Source organism: Manacus vitellinus, unplaced genomic scaffold (genome assembly GCF_001715985.3).
Source record: "Manacus vitellinus isolate BGI_N305 unplaced genomic scaffold, ASM171598v3 scaffold_24_pilon, whole genome shotgun sequence".
NCBI classification, from domain to species: Eukaryota; Metazoa; Chordata; class Aves; order Passeriformes; family Pipridae; genus Manacus; species Manacus vitellinus.
The window spans coordinates 12,571,388-12,592,546 of NW_021939798.1; the positions used below are offsets into that span (position 1 = coordinate 12,571,388).

The following is a 21,159-nucleotide window of genomic DNA, read 5'->3' on the forward strand; positions in this document are numbered from 1 at the left end:
TGGGGGGCCCTTTTTAAGGCACCCATTTCCTAAATAGACGAATGCAGCGAAAACATCAAAGCTCTTGTGAGAGTTTTCTCTGAGGTTTCTAAACCATGTCTGGTACTTTTTAATTAAAAAAGTTTATGGAGAGCCGTCTTTGTGACTGGAGCAGGCAACCTTAGGCCCTGTTGATTGAGGAATGAAATGTTAAAAGACCTAATAAATAATTATTTTTGCTAAAATGTCAGTTCGAGGATGTGAAATTTCCTGGATACTTTAGCAGGAGCTGAAACTTGGAGTAGGCTAAGGAGTGTCTCCTGCTTCAGTCTAGTGTGATGTTGGCCATGCTGTGTGAGACAGTCTCCCACAGCCTTTGGATTAGCATCAAAAAAATGTGTAATACCACATGCTCATCTGAAGCTTGTAGGCAGGAAGATAGGTGAAGCTGTTTCATTTTGCCTTCAGTTAATACAGTTTTATCAGTCTCTGTATAGGGCAGCAGTCCACAGCATCCTCCGTGAAGATCAGGGTTCCGCTGAGTTCTGGTAACTGCTGTTCTGGATCAGGTCCAAGGACCGTCATTCCAGTATCCAGACTGGGCTGATGGTGGCAACAGAGGTTCAGGAAAACTTCAGAGCCGGCAGTCTGCCCTGCACAGTTCCCAAGTATGCATGAGTGATACCAAGGGAGGCAGTGGGTTGCTTTTATCTAGTTTACACTATGATTTGGTGTCTTTACCTGTTTCTTAGTATAAGGCTTCCTAAAAGCTTAACAGAATTGTTTCAGCTACTTTTTCTTTATGTGGTATTATACTGACATGTGATGCAGGTAATAAATACAATATTTTTCTTTCAGAATCCTTTCTGGTACAGCTGGTTATAGCATATCATAATAATCTTCTGCGTATCACCTTCAAACCATTTAAAAATCCAAGCCTGTGCTTGCAGCAGCGTCTGGTTTTAGTACTAAGTTCAATAATTTTGACTTTGTTGCTCTCTGTTTCCCTTGGGAACACTTGGATACACCATCTGGACATGGTGGGGTAGTGCTACGTAATGTATTGCTTAGTTCCAGCACTGGGTTTTTTGAAGGTGTGGTGTGACACTGTGGTCACTGGAGATGGCAGAGCAACCTCTGTAGGTAGGTCCCTCCTTTACCTACAGGTGCGTTTGTGATTCTTTAGTTGAACTGGGGGACTGTGAGTCCAGTTTTACAGTTTCTCTGGTGCCCAGCAAAGGACCAAAAGATAACGAGGGACCGATGTGTCTGCCATATGGGGAGAGGCAAAGAGAGTCAGGGTTGTTCAGCCCGGAAAAGAGAAGCTCTGGGGAGCTTGTCAACATGTGCAATGAAAGAGATGGGGAACAGCAAGGGAGATGGGCCAGACTTCCCAGCCGTGCCCAGTGAAAGGACGAGAGGAAATGGACACCAGTCACAGGAACTTCCATTGAAATAAAGGGAAAAAAATAACAACCAAACCCACGGGATGGAAAAAGTGTTTGAATGTGGCGATTATTCTGACAAGTAGGAACTAGGAATTCAGGCTGGATTTATAAAAGGAAATACTGCCTCCTGGAAAGCTGGCGAAACTAGACAAATTTCGACCATAGACGTAGACCCCATAGGGTGTAAATGTAATAAAATGATCTAGAATAGATTTTGGAGGGCATAGCTAGATTTTTCTTCTCTTGCTATCAGCCACTCAGATCTTAGAAGATTCTTCTTCATATTCCTGTTGTCTGCTCAGCAGTGGAGAATGTGTGTGCAATACAATGGCAGGAGATACGGGGACAGAGGAGAAGGAATGGCAGGGCACTGGCACAGTGAGCACGTGCTGTACAGGTCTCATCACCTGTGTGTGGTAGAACAGATAATAAAATTTTGCTTCACATTGTACTCCAAGTGCCCTGTGCTCTGCACAAGTTTAACTTTTTCTGAATTATAGATAGTTCAGTGACCTTGGCTTGAACTCCATGAATTTGTCTGTACCTGTCTAACCTGCCTCTAATGTTCACTGTGAACTATGAAAGCATCTACATTCAGTGATACCTTCTTTTCCCCTTTTGCTGCAGGCTAAACTCTTTCCAACTGCTGTAATTCATTTTGGATCTGAGGAGTGCAGGGGTGAGTGCATTGCCTCTTTCCTTCAGCTGACTGTATAGCTCTTGTAGTAGACCGAGAATTACATCCTTACTGTCAGAGTTCTTCTGACAAAGGGTACTGCAGTCCTTGAGAATGCTGGTGAATGTCCCCATTCCAACTGGCTGAAGCTCTTCAGAGCTGGCTTGGTCAGTTAGCTTGAGCACAAATGTAGACATAGTACCTTTTTTATGGGATTCGTTAGGCTGGGGAGTAAGCATTGTCTGCCATGAGAGCAAGAATGATGGAAGAATGGCTCTGTAGAAAAAAACCCTGTTGTTCAAAATGTTAACTAGCCAAATTACTATGAAATGCTTTTGCAGTGTTCCTGTGGTAGTGGATTGGCTGAAGATGGTAGAACAGATCTGAATCTTTGGTACTTTGACATCTCTGGTTTATGCTTAGAATCCCTGTTTCTCCCAGAGATCAAAGCATGCTCTGGCTTCACAGAAAAGTTTCTGAGATGTGGTGAGCACTGAAAGAAAATGTCAAGATCTCGGGGTTTGAATGATGAAATAGGGCACCTCTGAGTTGTGAAAGAAACTTTCATAGTTAAAAAGTGTCCTATGTCATTTGGGGCAAGGGTGATGGAGATCTACTGTAGTATACAGCAGGTATTTGTTGAGCTGAGAGCTATGTGATACTGTGGTGATTGATGTATCTATGTTACAAAGTGAGTGATTTGATTTCATTTTTAAACAGCTTGTTACCTGAAATCAGACCTGCTGAGCTCTGCAGTTTCCCCTTCTGCAGCTGATTTATTAGTAGCCAGGTATGTTGAGACTGAATAGAGTTGCAAATACCTGAGTATTTCAGGGATGGGGGAAGCATGAAATGAGCTCATCTTACTACAAAGATGATGCTAGGGCTTCCTGCTCTCCAGAAACAGTCATACTGTCATACTCAACTTCATAGCTTTGTGAGTCCTTTGCCAAGTAGGATTTCGGTGACTAAATCAAGTAAATCCTAGTGCTTCTATTGTGGAAAAAGAAGAACCTTTTCAATCTGACTTAAAAAATTTAAAGGTGGTGGTGGTGGTGGTACAGGGTTTATTATGAAAAATGAAGCTTAATTCTCCTTGCTTATTTTCTTTCTCAGGTGTTTTTCCAGGTCATTAGTTCCTTCTGCTTCATCGTCTGTAGCATCGAGAGCTCCGTCCCTGCCTGAACCAGAAGCGGGAAGCGACAAAAAGAGCAGCGAGTGTCCGGAAGCAGCCAGCACACAGGGAGCTCTGCAGGGCTTGAGAAGGACCCCTGGGAAAATCCCCAAATGGCTGAAGCTGCCAGGTATCATGAAATCAGAGGAGAGCTCTGTTCATTCTAAACTGCCCCAAAAGGCAGGCTCCTCTCTGCCAAACGTGGTGGGTGTTGCCAGTATTGTTGCAGATGCCAGCTTGTGCATGCAGGAACTTGGTTCACTGCTTGTTGATCACGCATCGGTTTGTGACTTGAACTTGAGCCTTCACTGGAGAAGGATCTGAGTGCAGGCTCTGAACACTGGGGAGTCTGATGCCTAATCCATATGCTTGCAGCATTCTTAACTATGTGTTTGGTTTGATGCACTGAGCTCTTAACTCTGCCAGTGTTGTTCAAATATTAATAGGCAGGACATTCTACATACCAAAGGCCAATGTCATCTGTTAAATCTCTGGCATTATTTTCCCTTTTGCTTCTGTAGTCTGTTTTAGTACTTTTCTTTCTCTTGAATTTTTTTAGCTGGTCTTCCTGTTTTAAATCTTCACTGCAAACCAGTAGTGGTTTTCCATAATGAAGATTGCAACCAAGTTTCCATTACTAATTTTTTCTTGGTTTATCCTCATCAGAAAACTGCAATCTTGTTTTTAGTTCCCGAACAAATAGCTTATGTGTGTGTTTTTTATGTGAATTTATACAAAATATGAGATAATTAAAAGAAGGATTCCTGAAATAAACAGTTGGCAATATTCACTTTTTGATGCAGTGGCAAAGACAAGAGGGAGAGCGAAGAGAGGAAATCAAAAAAAGGGGAAAAAAAAAAGAGACATTAAATCAGCCCCCTTAACAGCAACAAAACTAGTAATGCTTATATGGAAATCCCTGGCTACTAATGCCAAATATTAACTTTTAGTATTTGTTTCTGGAAGATACTATGGAGCCCTCAGCTCCAACAAGCAGACCATAAGGTCTGAAGGCTCCCAACAGTGTGTTGCTGTATTTCCCTGCTGTGGCCGTTCTGGTATAGATTGGTGCTGAGATACTGATGCAGTGGGAAACAGGATCTTCACTGTTGCCTGCTTCCAGTTTGTTTGAAGCATTGCACTTTAGAGTTTTCTTTCCCAAGTAAAGATTATCTGGACAAAGTACAAAATATCATCTCACCTGCCCATGCAGGTTTCCCATTTAACAGCTAGTATGAAAGGTTAATAATATGCTCTAATATACATATTAATAACATGAAGGATGAAGTTCCCTGCTCCAAAAGTTATGATGTATTTACCATTCCATCTCCCTAAGTGCTCCCATGTGGTCCCCAAGGCTGCCTGAGCACAGCAGTGTCCAGAACCCTCAGCCACAAGATCATATTATTGAGAAATGAGACAGTGCAAATTACATGTGTTTTAATGCTCCTGTGTTTGGTTTTTTTTGTAGGTGGAAAGAGATGAAGCATCCTGGGCTGCTGGATCAGTGAGCAATCAGCTGTCCCCCTGTCTTGATGAACTTACTCAGAATGTGTAAGAAATTGTTAGTGGCCCTGGAGAGCTAATCCGTATGAACATTAGTTATAAAAAGAGAATTGCTATTTCAGATGCTAGTTGCACCTGGTGGAGGAGTGGAAGGCCTGTTTATGGTCTTTGTGACTACAGAAGCAAGGTTAGAAGTTAAATTTAAGGTTTCTTGCATGCAAATAATAAGCATAGAGAAATAAGTGGGATATAATTTCTATATACTTTCTGCGAAGGACTTTGTTTCTGTCCATATTTTTAAATTCAATCTTCCCAGTTCTACCTTCAGAGATCACTTGAGTCTGTCTGCCTGGATTCTAGCATCAAGATACAATCTGGTTCAGCTTTAACTATAGTTGTTAAGTGATGCCTAAAACGACTTCTCTCTGCTTCTTGCTGGGTGGGGTTAGTGCTGCCGATAATTTTGGATATAGATACCTGGAAAGTGAATGAAGAGGAAGCACTTAGGTCACTTAAACCAGTTCAGTTGGCCTTTCCTGTGAACCTCTTGGGCTGCTGCCCTTGTATTGTGTTCAGTTGCCAGAATCTTACTAACAAAGAACACAGGTATCTGTTCATAGAATGCCTCTTGAGATTATTTCTGCCCTAAGCTCTAGTTCTATTTTCACTGTGTATGATTAACACCAGTAATTACAGCAAGGAAAAAGCCATCCAGTTAAAGGGTCTCTTTGGTTGGTGGTTGGAGTGTTCCTGGAGCAGGGTGGCCATGCCCTGCACCACCACTCGTGTTGGGGGAAAGCCCCAGTCTGGGTCCTTGCCTTCTGCAGATGTCATGTGGGGATGAATGTTGTTGGTTAGAATTGCCATTACACTGGAGATGAACTCTGTAGTGCCACGGCAGCCATGGTGCTGGATTCTATTTGAAGTCTTCTCCGTGGGTCAGTGATCCATGGAGAGCTGGGGTTCCATGGTATAGTAATACCATGTTTTCCATTTTCCTTGTTTCCTCCCTGCACTACATGCACATCTGCACAATTTGAATATGTAATAAAGCAGAGTGGCCGTGGGAGCCCTTTTGGTCGGTCCCTTTGATAATGTTTCTTGCCCCGGCACTTGGTCTCTCTGTCAGTTCACAGGAACCTGCTCCCTTTTCAATGGGCCTGTCATGCCTCATTCTCTTCCTCCCATTTTTTTTTAACAAAGCAAAACAGAGCTTTGTACCATCTGAATGAACTTCAAAGTGGCTAGAAAGGGCACCCAGGGTTCCTGGCACTTGTCATTGTCTCCCAGCCTGGCCAACATTTCCCTTCAGGTCTAATTATTTCCAAATGGTCCTAGATGCTTTGAAGAAACTTGGAGGGAGGGGGAGGCATGAAAGAAAGGTGTAAGAGGAAAAAGAAGACTCAAAGCAGAGGGAGCAGAATGCTTTACCAAAAAAGTAGATTGATTTCTTATATGACACCCAAACATAAACAGGGAATGTGTGCGGCCACTGGCAGTGGGGAATGTGAGAGCACTGTGTACAGCTGCCGCTCTAAATCCTCCCTGTGGAAAGCAAGCTCTTCTGGTGCTTGACAGGCTATAAAAGGCATACCACAGCAAACCAAAAAACCATTAAAATAATGTTTAAAGTTTATTGCTTTAGTGGATTAAGTGTGGACTGAGCCTACCTTCCATGGGACTGTCTGTATCTTGGTTCAGGTGCTGTGTCAGGCTTACTCATGTCAAACAAGTCAGAGGCAGACTGTAGCTAGAGCTGCTTTGCTGAATTTATGCAGGATATATTGGGGGGAAACCAGAAGCCATTGCTAATGATAGGTGGGGAAATACTTGTGCTGGTGTTTTTGATTCCCAGGGTTAGAATAAGCAGTGTGGTTTGAAGGAAGCTGTTGCAGTGTGCCTTCAGATGTGCTTGTCCTTATTTTTTGAAGAGCACAGGAGACACCAAATAGTGCCAATTTGCTTAGCTGTTCTGATTCTGCCAGTTTCATAAAGAGCAAGCACTGTAACTGTCACCTGCAAGTACCTGAGGTGGGAAAACAGAAGTAGTTTAGGGATACAAGCAGCAATATCAGTATTCTTGGGGCAGTTTCATGGGTTAAGTGCAGGGATGAGGACTAGACTTCATATTGCTGACTGTGAGTTCTCTCAGGCAGTTCTGCCTGTGCTTGACCCTTGTGCGACTCAGCCACACATCGAACCCAATACAAGCACAAGAATGAAAAATCAGTACCTTTAACAGCTAGATCAGAGGTCTTATTCCTCCTCCCTATGCAAAGAAGAGTTAGTTTTAGCTGTTGCTGCTATTAAAATGCTGCTTTGCTACTAATGTCCACATCAGCAATTCTCTTGAGTCAATGCTTGTGTGTGTCAGCGAAGGGAACTCGAGCCTTTTTATGGCAGCAGCTTTGGGACCTGTGTCAGTAGGAGTCAAGAGAGGAGGGAGAGATGAGGATCTGAAATCTGGAAAAGGCAAGAAAGTAGGACTGAATTCTTTAAGGGGGACAAGATGCCCTGACATTTAAAACTGCAGGCTGTTCACTAAGCTGCTTGCTACAAGGATTTCGGCCCTGCTGCAGAACAATACCTGCAGGTACCTGATGAGCTAGTTTTGTTTCAGTATCACTTCTGCTGTAATAGCTGAACTCATCCCTGGGGTTTTGGGGCATTCAAAGGTAGCATTAGTTGCATTTTTTTGCTATTGCCTTTTTTTACCAATGGTTGTGGGGCTGAAGGCTGAACTAGGTTAGTTTCTTCACAGGGTGCGTTGCACAGCTGCACAAACAGTTGTCTTGGCTGAGTGGCAGAGGGCTGCTGGGGACTGCTTAAGCTGGTACTGTCATCAGAATGTGTATTAAACTGCGGTTTTCATGAGGTTTCCAAGTGGCTGGTGTCCTGAGGAATGACCCTGATAGCTCCTGGCTGAAAAGAGTACAAGGACCTACTGAGCCTCAGCCTGCCACAGCTGTCCCTGGGAACAGGCCTGCTTGCTGCTGATCCCACAGCAGGAGTGCAGGCCCCGAGCCATGGCCCGTCAGTGGTGCTCCTGCAGGGGCCACGCACTTCCCAACAAAGCCACTTGGGTTGTGTGGGTCCTGCCCACATGTGTGAGGTTTCTTATTTCATAGCGCCCCCCTGCTCCCCACCCCTCTTCCCTTCCCCCCACCGCCAGAGGGGCCAGGCTGTCCCGTGATGTGGGATTCTCACACATGCTGTTTGTTATTTTGTCCTTTTTTCCTTTCCTCCTACAAAGATTTAGAGAAGAGGGTGGGTGAGGGGGAAACTCTTCAAGTCTTTGAAGCAACTTGACTTTTGATGATTAATTACAGCAAAGGGAGGGAGACGGGTTTTTAACTTACTGATGTTTGTGAGAACAAATTTATAGCAGAGGGGAAGCAGCTTCTGAGGAGAATATCAAATGGTTAAAAGGTTCCAAGTATTCTTTGATGTCACAGCTCTAGAGAAATACTGGAAGGTAGTGAGGGACAGACACTGTTTATTTATAAAATAAAGATCAGTTACCTGCTCTTGGCAAGAGCCTGTGACTGAGCTCCTGTTAACGACCTATTCATTAGACAGGCTTGGAGCTACTAGAGTTGCTGTCACAGCTGCCTGCCGAGGCAAGGAGAGCCTGAAGGCTGGATGGTATTTCCAGCCATTAAGTCTTTCCATGCATCTCTGTGAAGCAGCACCTGTTTCTCACATTAGCTGAGAAAGCAAAAGCATCTTAGCATGCTGTGAAGTACAGGCCCCTGTTACAGGAGTAAAGCAGCAAGATGGAAACCAGCTACATACTCAGCTGAACAAAACAAGCCTATGACAGCCTCTTCTCAAAAATAGTATCTGACAGCATCATTGCTATGGGCTGTATTGTGCTTGGTAAAAGAGAGGGGAAACAGAAGCAAAACAACAGAGGAAGAAAAAGTTGAAACTGTTTTTCCCAGAGCTGGACTCTGAGGCTGAGACAGATGTTTGCTGTCAGGTCAGGACCATCTGCTGGCAGGCAGCATGTGCTTCAGGAGGCCTCTAGAAATCCAGAAGCTGTAAGGAGAGAGCAGCAAGCCAGTCAGCACATAGGCCAGGTTCCTGAAACATCTCCCAAGGGGAAGAGCATTAAGCTGTTTCAGCTCACATCCTCATCCTGCTCCCGTGCAGTTGAGGCCCACGGTTACATACCAGCTGCGGCAGCACTTTCTCCAGATGCTCAATATCCACCTTCTCCAGGTCCTCCGTCTGAGCCTGCCGCGCTGCCCGTGCCGCCGCTTCTGCAGGACAAGGGAAAGCGGAGGACAGTGAGAGGGGTATGGGAGCTGCCAGGGAGGGGGGTCCCGCCCGGGGACGAGACGAAGTGCTGGATGCTCGGGGCGAAGGCTGGGGCGGGGGGGGCCCGCCGGGCGGTAACGGGCCCACAGGGCGGCTGGGGCTGACCCCGCGCGCTCACCTCGGACGAAGACGTTCAGCATCTCGGCCATCAGCAGCTGCGCGTCCCGTTTCACTGCAACGACAAGGCGCTCGCGGCAGGCGGGGGCCCCCAGCCAGCCGCCCCGGCCCTCCCGGTACCGCCGCCGCTGCCCCGGTACCCGTCGTCCTCCCGTCCCGGAATGCAGGCGGAGCAGCCGGTCCACGGTGTCCTACGCGGAGAGAGGAAGTATGAGCAGGCCCGAAACCCCCCGCCCGGGCCCGAGCCCCCCTCCCGGGACGCCGCCCTTCCTGAAGCCTCCGGCGCGGCCCGTCCCGCTCCTCCATGTCCGCGCCCGCCGGCCCCGCCTCTCCGCAGGCGCGCGCGGCGTGGGCGCGGCGGGGGCCGCGGCCCATGGAGCGGGGCCGGGGGGAGCACGCGCGGCCGTGGAGCGGGGCGCCGGCGGGGCGCCGGCCGTGGCAGATCGGTTCCGCCGGGGAGTACGCGCGGCTGCTGTGCGGCCGGCGGCGCGCGGCCCCGCAGGAGGCCGTGCTTGCGGCGGCTGCGGGAGGCCCGGCGGGGCGCGGGCCGCCTGGACCTGACGGCGCAGAGCCTGGTCGCTGCAGACGTGCGGCGCGCTGGGCCGGCTGCTGCCCGGGGCCGCGCCTTCCCGCGCTGTCGCTCGGCGACTGCGGCCTGAGCGAGGAAGCCGTGCGCCGCGGGACTCGCGTCAGGGGGTGGCCCCCGGCCGGAGGTCGCTCGTGTTTCGGGGCGGTGAAGGCGCCCGGTCTGTGACAGTGTGGGTGGTCAAGCGCCCCTCGGTTCCGTCCCTCTTCGAAGGCGGCTCTGCTGTTGCTGGCCGTGGACGGAAGGGACAGTCCGGCTGGTTAAAGCCGCCGGCAGTGAAGGCGCTCCCGGGGCAGCACAGCCGTGGCTGTGGGGCCTCTCCAGGCGTGGGCTGAGCTCGGGGCTGGGTCACGCAGGTGCATAAGCTCCCGTGCAGCTCTGCCCAGACACCTCTTTGAGACTGTGTAAACAGTCTCCTGCCCCAAAAACTCAAGCTCACGCTTTCCAGCAGCAGTGGTCATTCGTTTCTCGAAGCCACGTCTCCTGAGCTGGCTGTTTGACAGGACGATACACTCTCAGCTCGGGCAAAGGGTTCCACGATGAAATAAACAGCTCTTTTTTTCCCCACTCAGGTGTAAAACTTCTGTTGCATGGTCTTTGCTCCAACACCACAGTCAAATCTTTGGATCTGAAGGTGAGTCTGTTCAAATGGAATTAGGACAAAGTGATGGACGAGAAAAAAGAAGCACAGGCTTAGTCAGAATTAGAACTGGACAGTTCTGGTGCAGGATTGTTCCGAAAGATGCGTACTTCTGTAAGGATTTTGTTCTCAAGTGACTTGTTCCTTGTGTCGTGTCCTTAACACCATGTCACAACGTTCCAAAGTTACTTTGCACATCATCTTTATCCATTTTTATTCGGTTACTCTGTTTTGATAGGAAGTTATAGCTATATATCTTTTGTCCACTGCTGCTTAGTCAGATGAGGCGTACGTAGGGGTTTCTTTGTGTCTCTGTATTGATCAGTGAGTTACTAACTGTTTGGCTTGTGCTTCTGTAGAATTTATCCAGCTTGCCAATGCCTTTTGGCTGGCCTGGCCTTGGCACTGGGCATCTGCCTTCAGGTGTGATGGTCACTCTACTGAGAGTGACTTTCTGTCTGTATTCCTCTGGCATACAGCTATTCTCTTGAATATACAGTCGCAAACTGTGTCACACCTTTCTTTCTCATTTGTGCTAGTGCTAACTGAGCCCTTTTTAATGCAGTATATTGAAATGGTTCTGCTTATCTAGAATCACCATTTTCTGTCCCACTGTGGCCCATGATGATCCTGTGTTATCCTGTGATTTTTGCAAGCTCTTGGTCATGGTGCCTCACAAGACCAGAGGTGTGTAGGTCCACTGTTCCTTCGGGGCTTTTAATTTTGTGGAAAGCTGACTGATACGTGAAACAAATGGTGGTTGGACTATCTTCGTCCAACTGAAATCGGCACTACAGCTGGGGTGCACCTGGTGGTGTTTGATGGGGAAGGCGGACTGGGACAGATGCAGCCTACTCATCATCTGGGACTTCTGTTTCAGGGAAATAACCTACGAACTGTGGGAGCTGAGGCTTTGGGAAAACTTCTTAGGCAGAACAAATCCATCCGGAGGTAAAAAAATTGTGTCTACCTCTCTGTGTTATTCCTGTTAGATGGAGCACAACAGTTGAAAAGGGCTGAGGGTGTTTTTTATTGGGGTGGGAGGAACATCGAGTGGTACAATTTCTTGTGACGGGTGGGAGAGATGAAGGAGTGAGAACAGGAGGCGCCCTTTCAAAGGATGCCAGGTCGTGACAGCATCCTGCTCTCTGAAACCAAGTCTGTTCGTGGAGCTGGGTGTTTGACTGGGTACCATGATCCACATATCATTCAAGCTCATGCAGCTGTCCATTTACTCCACAAACTCCAATCCTGTCTGATTTTCCTAGCCTAACCTTAGAATGGAACAGCCTTGGCATGTGGGAGGAAGGCTTCTCCTTTTTCTGCCAAGGACTGGGAGCAAACAACTTTCTCCAGCGGCTGGATCTGCGCAATAACCAGATTAACCATCAAGGGGCTGGAGAGCTGGCCGTGGCACTGACACAAAATGCCAGTCTTCAGGAGCTGGGTAAGAGTTCTTTGCCCACGTACATTACGCATGCACACACACACACATATATATCTTCAGGTTCCTTGCAGGCTGCCCTGACTTCTGGCAACTGGTTGGTGTCGTTCCCAGTTCCTGTCGGTCTGGAGTGCATTGCTGTTGTTGTGCAGGGAAAGGTCGCAACCCCATGGTCTTTGGAGAATGGCAACTGTAGTTGGAATCTCTGGATCCAAACCCACAGCTGAAGAATTGTGTAGTTGGAGCAGAACAGTCCTTAGCAGAGGAGGGAGTGTGTTCATTCCTATCTGTAGATGCTGTTGGCATGCCTCATGACAGACTCTGAGACTTACTTCACACTTGCTTTGTCCTTATATGGAATTTTGCTGGAATTTCCTTCAGGAGAACATGGCTTTTGTTGCGAGTTCTTTCTCATCTGCAGATTTTGGCTGTAGAAGGAAGGCTCACAAGAGGCAGACTTGTGTAGATTTTGAACTGTAGTGGCTTTCTGCACTTTAAAGAAGATATATCTACCTTTCCTGCTTTGTCTGTTACTTTCTCTCCTTCTCATTCATCTTGAAAGGAGAGACAGTGTTCACCTGTGTTTATGCTAAGACCATCTGGGATTAGTTAGCCACGCTTGTAGATGTATAAAGAGCATGGGGTTTCTTGGGCCTTGTGTTTTTCAGCAGATGTGTGACTACCATGGTGAAAGTTTGCTTTGTGTATAGATTTGCGATGGAATAATATTGGGCTTCTGGGTGGCCGAGCTTTGCTGAACTGCCTGCACAGAAACAAGTCGCTGAAGAGGCTGGAGCTGGCAGGGAACAATGTTCCTGGCGACATCTTGAAAGCTGTGGGTAAGTATGATGTGTTGTGCAGTAATGAGTCACTAACTCCTTTCCCACTTCAGCACTTGAGAGAAATAGGGCACTTACTGCTCCAGAAGAGAGCTATTCCTCCTTTCCTCCCTTTCTCAACAGCATTTCTACAGGAAGCCCTACATCACTTCCTCTTGTCCTTTAGTGAGAGCTGGTCAAGTTGGAAGTGTCACTTTCACTAGCAAGAGCAAAAAAATAATTTGGATTGAGTCAGAGATTACTGTGCCATGGGAATGTGGGAGAACTTGAGATTAGTTTGCCTCTGAGTAGCCAAGTTTTGATGTGGCTTGTGCAGGCTGTTGTTGTCCTGCCCACAACAGAATTGAACAGCTTTCCTATCCCTGGGATATTGATTACCCAATACACAATGCTCTCTTAGATCTCATCCCACCTGGTGCTGTAAGGTGAGAGGTCTCTTCAAGGGCCACCCTGAGAAGGGAAGCTTCCCTGGTGCTTCTGATAGCCAGGTGTCATCCCGAGCGCTATTTCTTCCAGCAGTGCTTGCTGTTCTGTCACTTTAGAAACTTGTGCATGCTCTCCTGCTCTCTGCATCAGAACAAGCCTTGGATCACAACCAAGACCGTGAGGCTATCCTGAGTAAGGCCCAGAACCAAGTGTACATCCTCAACAAGGAGGTCTTGAATCTGAAGGATGAGAAGAACAAGCAGGTCAGCAATCTTACATGTTGGCAGTTCAAATAGGGCAGCTGGAATCCTTTGCTTTCCCTTGGAGCCCCACAGAACACTCAGTGACAGTAATATTGTGCACCTGAAGTTGCACGTGCATCTTTATGGGCAGGCACACAGCATGGTTTGAGTACATTGGATCCTTCCTCTGACTGGGAATCAAGTCAAATGACAAGTATGGGTACGGACACATCCCTGCTGAACATATTCACTCTGGGTTCTGCAGGAGTTGTGGTGATTTTTCTTTACCCATATTCATACTTTTCAGTTCTTTTGCAGCTATGTTTGATATGTTCCAAGTGGTATAAACCTAGAGATCTGAGTCTGTTTTCTTCTGGCACCGCAGGGTGCAGAGTCCCTATAGCTGATAATCTCATTCAGATGTGCTAATAAATGCATCAGACCTCCAGTTTGCTTCCAATAGTAGCTTGACCTGTCTTTAGCTGTTTCTGGGACGAGAAGCACGAGAAGTGTACCTGTTTTAAGCTGATGCAGTTCATTTTCTCCCTGAATTTTGCCCTGTTTACAGTTCTTGGATTTTATGGACACTGTAGACAAGCAGAAAGAAGAAAAAGCCAAGAGTGAGAGGTGGGTTGGATTTCTAAATGCTTTCTGCTCTTCGATGGCAGAATTGAGCCCTCTCCCATTCCTGTGAGAAATTACCCACCTTTTTGTTTTCTTTCTTTTTTTTGTCTCCGAAATGCAGAGTGTCCGCAGCACGAGTCAGCCAACTGCAGGAAGCATTGGATGAGCAGCACTCCATTATGAATTCACTGAAAGCCAAGTATGGAGGAGGAAAACCTTCTCCTTCCCATTGTCTGTGCTATATACACAGGACTGAGCAGAGCTGCAAGGGGGGATAACCTTGTAGAGTAGCTGGTTTACTGTTTTGCTTAGTTCTGCAGTAGTATCCAGAAATTAGGGTCAGATCATGCCTTTGAGTTGGCCACATTAGACACTTAGCCAGCTTTTAAGTAAAATTACAGTACCTTGGTGTACGAGCAAGTGAATTACAGAGGGTGAAAAGGAAGAAAAATGATTGTGCAGGTGGGATGGGGGCTTGTTTCTTGCATGGATTACAGCCTGGCAGGAGGCTGTGCCTGCTTCCCCTGGCAGTGTTCTCTGAGAACCACTGCAGATATGAAGGAGCCTGGCCTAGGAACAGTGGGGTGGAGCTTCCCAAAAGCAGTGTTAGGTTATGCAGAGTCATATGCACTGACAGTGGTTAGACTTCAAACACTCCTGAGCCAGGCTAATTCAGTTATGCCAGGTAGAGGCAGTTTTATTATATCATGCCCTGGTGTGGACATGTCCCTCTCATGGACAGAATAAGCAAATTGCTTCTGCTACTCACATTTAAAGTTCTGTCCCTAATTTTAAACAATCTTGCAGTGGTATAAAATAGCCAGCTTTGTTCTGTGAGAGTGAGCGAATTCTGGAGGGGTCTGGGCAGGGAAAATGCAAAGGGCACCAGAACACTGGGCCCTGAGAAGTCCCAGGTCACTGTTTGCAGATGCTGCTGGGTACAGAGGTCAGTGGTGTCCTTTTCCTAGGGGCAAAAATTGCCTCAGTTAGCTTGATTTCATCCACTGCCAGATAGGTGCTAGCACCTTGTACCAGATGGTGTGGAGATGTCGCTGCAGTGTCTGCCTTGGAAAAGACTCCAGGAAGTGTTTCTCTTTAAAGGCTGCAGATGACTGAAGCTGCCCTGGCTCTGTCTGAGCAGAAGGTGCACAACTTGGGAGAGCTGCTGAATACCATGAAACAGGAACAAACCAGTGTGGCTGAGTGCCACTTTAGGGAGCTCCAGCAACAAAAACAGGTGAGCTGAATAAGTCCTAGTTAGGTTTGAAGGCAAGGCTCCAGGTCATAAGTTGTTTGTGTAGATTTGGGGGATGCTGCAAGGGATAGAGAAGTGTGATTTTTTTAGTACTAGTGGGTTAACTAAAGCCACCACGACAAAAATTCTTGTGTAAATTAGATAGGTGAATGCTAGGTATGAAGAGGAGCCATGGTGTTTATGGGGTAGGTTGGATTTCACTGGGTGTGGTGTTGGTTGGCATAGGTTGATAGTGCAAGAACTAAGGTGAGTACAGGTTTTTAATTTTGATTTTGTTTGCAGGAAAGTGCTGATCGAGAAGGCAAGCTTTTGCATGACTTGTCTGCTGCCAGTGAGAAAAATCTGCTGCTGAGAAACCAGGTAGGAAACCAAGTCCGAGGCTGAGAAGGCGGACTTGAACATATATAACTTCTACTCTGTCTGTATGTTTTCTGCTTTGATCCTTGGTTGTGTCTGTACTCATTGTCCTGTACAACCAACTTTTTCTGCTAATAGGAAAAGAAAATCCTTTGTGGTGGTAATTTTCTTGTAGGTGGATGAGTTGGAGAGGAAGTGCAAAGTTCAGCAGGATCAGCTGTTCCAGGTAAAACAAGACTTGGCCACCACAACTGCAGAGCTGAAGCTTCGGGCTGTGCAGGCTGAGGGTGAGTGGAGGAGCAGAAACAACTAGTGGACACCTGTGGTTGGGATCACTGTTCATGAGTCAATGGCACAGGGCAGTCACAGAGGAAGGGCAGCAGAGTGTCTGATAAAGTATGAATACAGCCTGCGTGGCAGGAATGCCAGAACTGTGATATGCCTGCTTTTGATTTGCAGAACGTCTGGAAATGGAGAAGAGAAGATTTAAACAAAGCCTTGAAGACATGGAATCCCTTCGGGTAAAAGAGGTAAGGATGGGGTTTCTGCAGCATCCCGAGGTTAATCTTTCTTTGGTCCTGACATACAGGCACCACTGGAGGTCATTGTTTGCTGTCAGGTGCTTTTAAAAAGGTTGAAAAGTTAGTGGACTCAGAGTTACTGTGGAAGTAATGGGCCATTTCTTCAAGCAAAGCCTGCTTTAAGAGGTCACAAGACATTCTACCAGCTAGTAAGATTTTGTAGCTTGCAAGAGTCTGGGCCAGAGTGGTATGAGATGCTCCAAGAGAGGCTGGGAGCTGGCCCTTGTGTTAGTCTTGCTATGCACAGAGGTATTTATGAATAAGCAGTCTTGTCCTACTTCTGAAATAAAGATGCTCTAATGGAGGAAGTTGAGACATACATGCTATACACAACAATCCTCTAATGGGGCTCAGCATGCCAGTTCTTTCCCTGTTATGTTTCAAGGGGGGTTGTTTCTGAGTGTGGACTGGACAAGAGACTATGATCAATTCTCTTTGCAGTGTTTATTGAGGTGTGAAATCTCTCAAAAATAAAATTACACCAATAGATTTCTCTGAAGATTTTGAAATCTTCTAAGAAAAGACATGTGCCAGGAAGATTTTAACCACATTATAGCTGGAAAATGAATCTGTGGTGTTTCGTACCACTTGACAATGAGAACTTGGGCTCTGTATCTTTCGTCATGGCCTGGGAGGGATCTCTGCCTAGAAGTTCCCAGTTTCTAGACGACACATTCTATCTCTATTACAGTTTCCTAAGGGAGCTCTAGAGAGGTAAGAGTTTTTCTTTGGTGGTAGGTGGGTCAGTGAGAGGATGCTTCTCTGTCATGATAAATGGCCCTGCTGGTACACCTGGAAATGGGAAGACTTTTCTAGCACTTGCTTAAATGGTTTCTGCTGCTTTGCAGGTGGATCATATGACACAGCACATCGAGGCCAGTGAACGTTCCATGCAGGACAGGATCCAGAGGCTGGAGACCATCAGGATATCTCTGGAGGAGGTGAGAAAGGATGCTGCAGGCATGTTTGAACACTCATGTAGCAGTGCAAAGAGCAGGCTGCCAGGGGAGCTTTGTGGAGTCTTCCATTGCTCACCTCTGTAAAGATTGTCTTGTGGTCTAGAGAAGAACAGAAAAGAGCAGTATAACAGTTAAAATTATTTTTACTGCTTTGGACTAAGGAAGGAGAAAGTTCCAAGGAGAAACTTCTAAATTCGAATTGAACAGAAATAAGGATTCCATTGAACATGGTGAGAGTTTTACCAAGATTTGACTTCATGGGTTTCCCATGTGGTCTCAAGTAGTGTAGCATATTTCTCCGTATCTATTTTCCCAGCTACATTCAGCACTGCCCTGTCCTATTGCCTTGTTTTGGAAAGCTTTACCTATAACTTGCCCTCATATAAGTGAAATTCTCATTGAATCGTGATGGCAATCTTGGGGGAAGAAAAGGTTTGTCATCTTGACTTGCTTTCACTGCCCCTGAGTGAGAGGGAGATCTGTGTCATGTAGCCTGCTACTGGAAGCTGCTAATGTTTTCTGGTCAGTGTTGCAGTGATGCAGGTTCTCTGTCTGGAATGATTTTTCCATGTTCCTGTGGCAGGAGTTGAGCCAAGTCAAAGCAGCTGCACTTGCTGAGCGAGGCCAAGCAGAGGAGGAGTTACTAAAAGCCCGGAGTCAGGCCCGCTTGGAGGAGGTGAGGATAAGACCTGTCTGTAGCCCTGCCCCTGTGTGAAAGAAGTGATTTGGCTGCCTAACCTATGATTTAGTCTTGGGGAACTGCTATGTAACTCCCCTCTCTGGGTTTCACTGGCCTGCAAATGGTGTGATTGCTGAAGAAGGAGCCTTGAAAAGTCTGATTTGAATTGTCTCCAGTAGTAACAGAACTGATGTGGATACTGTCAAAGCAGGTTTCATTTAAGTTGCCAGCTTCTGAAGCCAACAGCCGGATGTCGATCCTTCCATTTAATGGCAACTTTCATGGGGTGTTCCTGTTTCTCTGGACTCAGAAAAGTTTCTTCAGGTGGCTACTGCTGCTGGACAAATAAAGTCACTGTTTGAATAGAACTTTGTGAAAATGGCAATGAAGTTAATATCCTGTGAAAGAGAACAAGGGATGAGGAAAACACAAAAAAGCTATTAGAATGTTACCTATATGTAACATCCCGAAAGAAAATGCTTCACTGAGTTACAGACATAGAAAAGCTGATGTGTGGGACCCAGCAGTTGCTTAGCTGCACACAGTGGTGCTTCAGAGCCGTTTGGAGTATGAAGGAAGTGAAGGGAGAGCATTGGTTGTGAAGACTGGTGGTGGCATCAAGTGCATCTGCCCAGGACCTGCCTCTTTCTCAGTGAGTCAGTCTCCATCAGTGTCCTCCCTGGCAAGAAGCAGCAGCTTGGGGTCATTCCTATCTGCAAGGAGCAGGGCTGTGTCTGTTATGGCCAAGCTTCGTGCTTGTTCTTCAGTGCCAGTTGACTCAGCCAAGGGTTCACTGTGTTAGGAACAAAAAGGGGAGAATTCCTTCACAGAAGTGGAGTGGGACTGATGTTTTCATTTTCCTTTGTGTCTTACAGCAGCAACGACTTGAACACCTAGAAGAGAAGCTGCGGCTGATGACTGAGTCACGGGATGAAGCTCAGAACTGCTGCCTTAAGCAAAAAGAAATGGTTGCTGAAGCCCAGGCCAGAGCCAAACAGTTGAGCCTGCATGCTGATGGACTCAGGAGGCGGCTGGAGGAACTTCAGCAGGTAATTTGGACTGCAGTAGAGATGGTCACCACAGGGACAGAACAAGTTGCTGAAGTTGTTTGGTCATTCATGGATTTGTCTTTGTGTGTCAGGACCTGAACAGTAAGGAAGAGGAGAAAGTGACAGAAGTGAATAAGGTGAAGGTGGAATTACAGGAGCAGATTGGGCACCTGGAAGCTGAACGCACAGCACAGGATGGGCTGAGAGAGAAGATTGCAGCTCTGGAAAGACAGCTGAAAGGTGATGGATTCTTTCATGCTTCTCAAATGGTAATGCTGAGTTACCCTGCACTGGGTCTGGAACTGAGCTGTGCTTACAGGTAGTAACACCTGCACTTCCTGCCTGTGTGTACACTTATGAGTTGTACTCTCCATCCTGGTGTATTTGCAGGGATTCTTGTCCTCATTTTATAGAGACCAAGACTCAGATAACTACCCAAAGCTGCACAGCAAGCAAAATGTTTGGGTTTCCTGCACAGTGAAGTGTAACATGCTGTCTGTGCAAAACCTCTCATGTTGTCTCATGCAGCTTCTCTCATGTGCTTGTTGACCATCCCACTTCCATTGCCTGTGGCTGTGTCTATAACATGTTCTTATTTATTCTAGGGACACCTTAATTTTGTTTACTAATGCTGCTCTTTTACAGCCTTGTCAAATAATCACCGTGAAGCGCTGCTGGACAAAGAGGGTGAGATCTCTCTGCTGCTGGAGAAGCTGAGAATGAAAGAGGCCGAGATCTCCAGGGTGAGGGAAGAGGAGGCCCAGCGAGCAAGTTTCTTGCAAAATGCCATCATGGCATATGTGCAGGGACCCCCCTTTGGAACCCACAGTTCTAGGAAATGAGAGCATGGCTTAAAGGATCCAAATACCTGCTGTCAGGAGAGAGTGAGCAACTCAGGTACAGCTCCTTCTTCCTAAACAGGACAGTTTTATCAGAGCGGGATGACACAAAGGCTTGCAAACACAGAAAATTGTTCTCGCTCTTTATAAATCTTCTTCCTGACCACATAAAAGGGAGGAGGAAACAACCATCCAGGCTCGAGGGTCTGAATGCATGATGTGGAGCCCTTCCCCTGAGCTGCCACAGTGTTTAAAGTATTTTCTGTGTCCTTTTACACAGCACCAGCCTGTCAGCACACCCTGTTGCTACTGGGGGGTTGGTTTGTATGTTCCCTGGCAGAGTCCTTCTGCACCATTCGTTTGGATGCCAGAGCTGTTCACAGTGAAACCTGATAAAAGGCAACAGCAGTGTTCACAGCTCCTTGTGGGCAAGAGCCATTTGGGGTCTTGAAACTTCTGGAAGCACCGTATCTTACACATCTGTGCTTTTTCACCCAATGCTTACAGATGGAAGCAAAGTCTGACAGGGCCCTCTCTGGCTCATTTACCCTCCCTGCCGTGGCTCTGGCTGTGTTGGTGGGCAGTAGATTTGCGTTCAGCATGGACAGAAACAGCTGTGTAGAGGGGCTGTGGTGCAGTGCTGTCCATGTCCTTGTGGGACAGCTGGGCTTTGGCTGTGGTTCAACTTCTACAACACTGACTGGCAGAGAAGGGGCCAGTGGGTGATTGGGGGTCAGCATCTGTGCTTCTTCACTATGAACTGCAGCCCTTGGCTGAAGATGTTGTGGCCAATATGCAACAGGATTTGATTTCACTGTGACAAATGGCAAAACTGTCCTCATGGCTTCCCAGGCCCCTGAAGCTGAGTGCTGTGGCCTTACCCTGGAGAGGAGCAATGCTTCTGTCTCAAAACAGAGGAGTTGCCTCTAAGAGCATAAAGGGAGAGAAGGTGATTCCTCTCCTGATAGCACAAGGCCTTGTGTGACCTGGAGAAAGGGAAGGGTTGCGGGAGTCCGAATTGGAGAAAGGGGCCAGCAGTCTTGAGAGCCTCCTGTGAGTTCCTTCAATGAGTCTGGGGCAACAACAATGATCTTGCAGTACATATTTTAGGAGACAAATGGAAAATGAAAGTTTCTGTGTGGACTGTTTGGTTTGTGTTCATGATTTTTTATACTGGGTTTTGCTCTGCTTTTTTAATAAAGAGCTTTTGCATTTTGCCATAAGACTGGACAACGATGAGCTGGATGTTTGGCTGATGTGGAGGGCGGGGCTGTCTGCTGTGTTACTCTCCTGAAAACCCTGCCAGCCTGTCCTGGAGCTAAATGGCTGTTACAGGTGGATAAGCTGGGTAAGGTTTTGGTTCTGGACTAAGGTAAAAGCAGAGAAGCTGGGAAGGCATTCCCCAATCACGAAGAG

General features: G+C 47.0%; 2 protein-coding genes across 2 annotated transcripts in view; both read left to right on the plus strand.

Moving 5' to 3' along the window:
* The window catches only part of ASPSCR1 (ASPSCR1 tether for SLC2A4, UBX domain containing), a 37,911-nt gene extending 29,862 nt beyond the window's left edge, over positions 1-8,049 (plus strand). The window contains exons 11-14 of the mRNA XM_008921779.2: positions 2,055-2,106; positions 2,824-2,893; positions 3,220-3,407; positions 4,749-8,049. Coding sequence (XP_008920027.2) covers positions 2,055-2,106; positions 2,824-2,893; positions 3,220-3,407; positions 4,749-4,762 — 324 coding nt within the window. The 3' untranslated portion in view covers positions 4,763-8,049. The remainder of the gene's footprint in view (positions 1-2,054; positions 2,107-2,823; positions 2,894-3,219; positions 3,408-4,748) is intronic.
* A 1,478-nt stretch (positions 8,050-9,527) lies between these two features.
* LRRC45 (leucine rich repeat containing 45) lies at positions 9,528-20,968 on the plus strand. The gene is given in 20 exon segments (XM_029960130.1): positions 9,528-9,734; positions 9,736-9,798; positions 9,800-9,846; positions 9,848-9,889; positions 10,380-10,443; positions 11,330-11,400; positions 11,718-11,896; positions 12,604-12,732; positions 13,309-13,421; positions 13,969-14,027; positions 14,146-14,223; positions 15,126-15,261; positions 15,562-15,639; positions 15,812-15,923; positions 16,096-16,166; positions 17,066-17,158; positions 17,760-17,852; positions 18,731-18,904; positions 18,997-19,144; positions 19,550-20,968. Coding segments are annotated over 20 exon segments (2,154 nt in total). The 3' UTR covers positions 19,747-20,968.
* Positions 20,969-21,159: the final 191 nt, after the last annotated feature.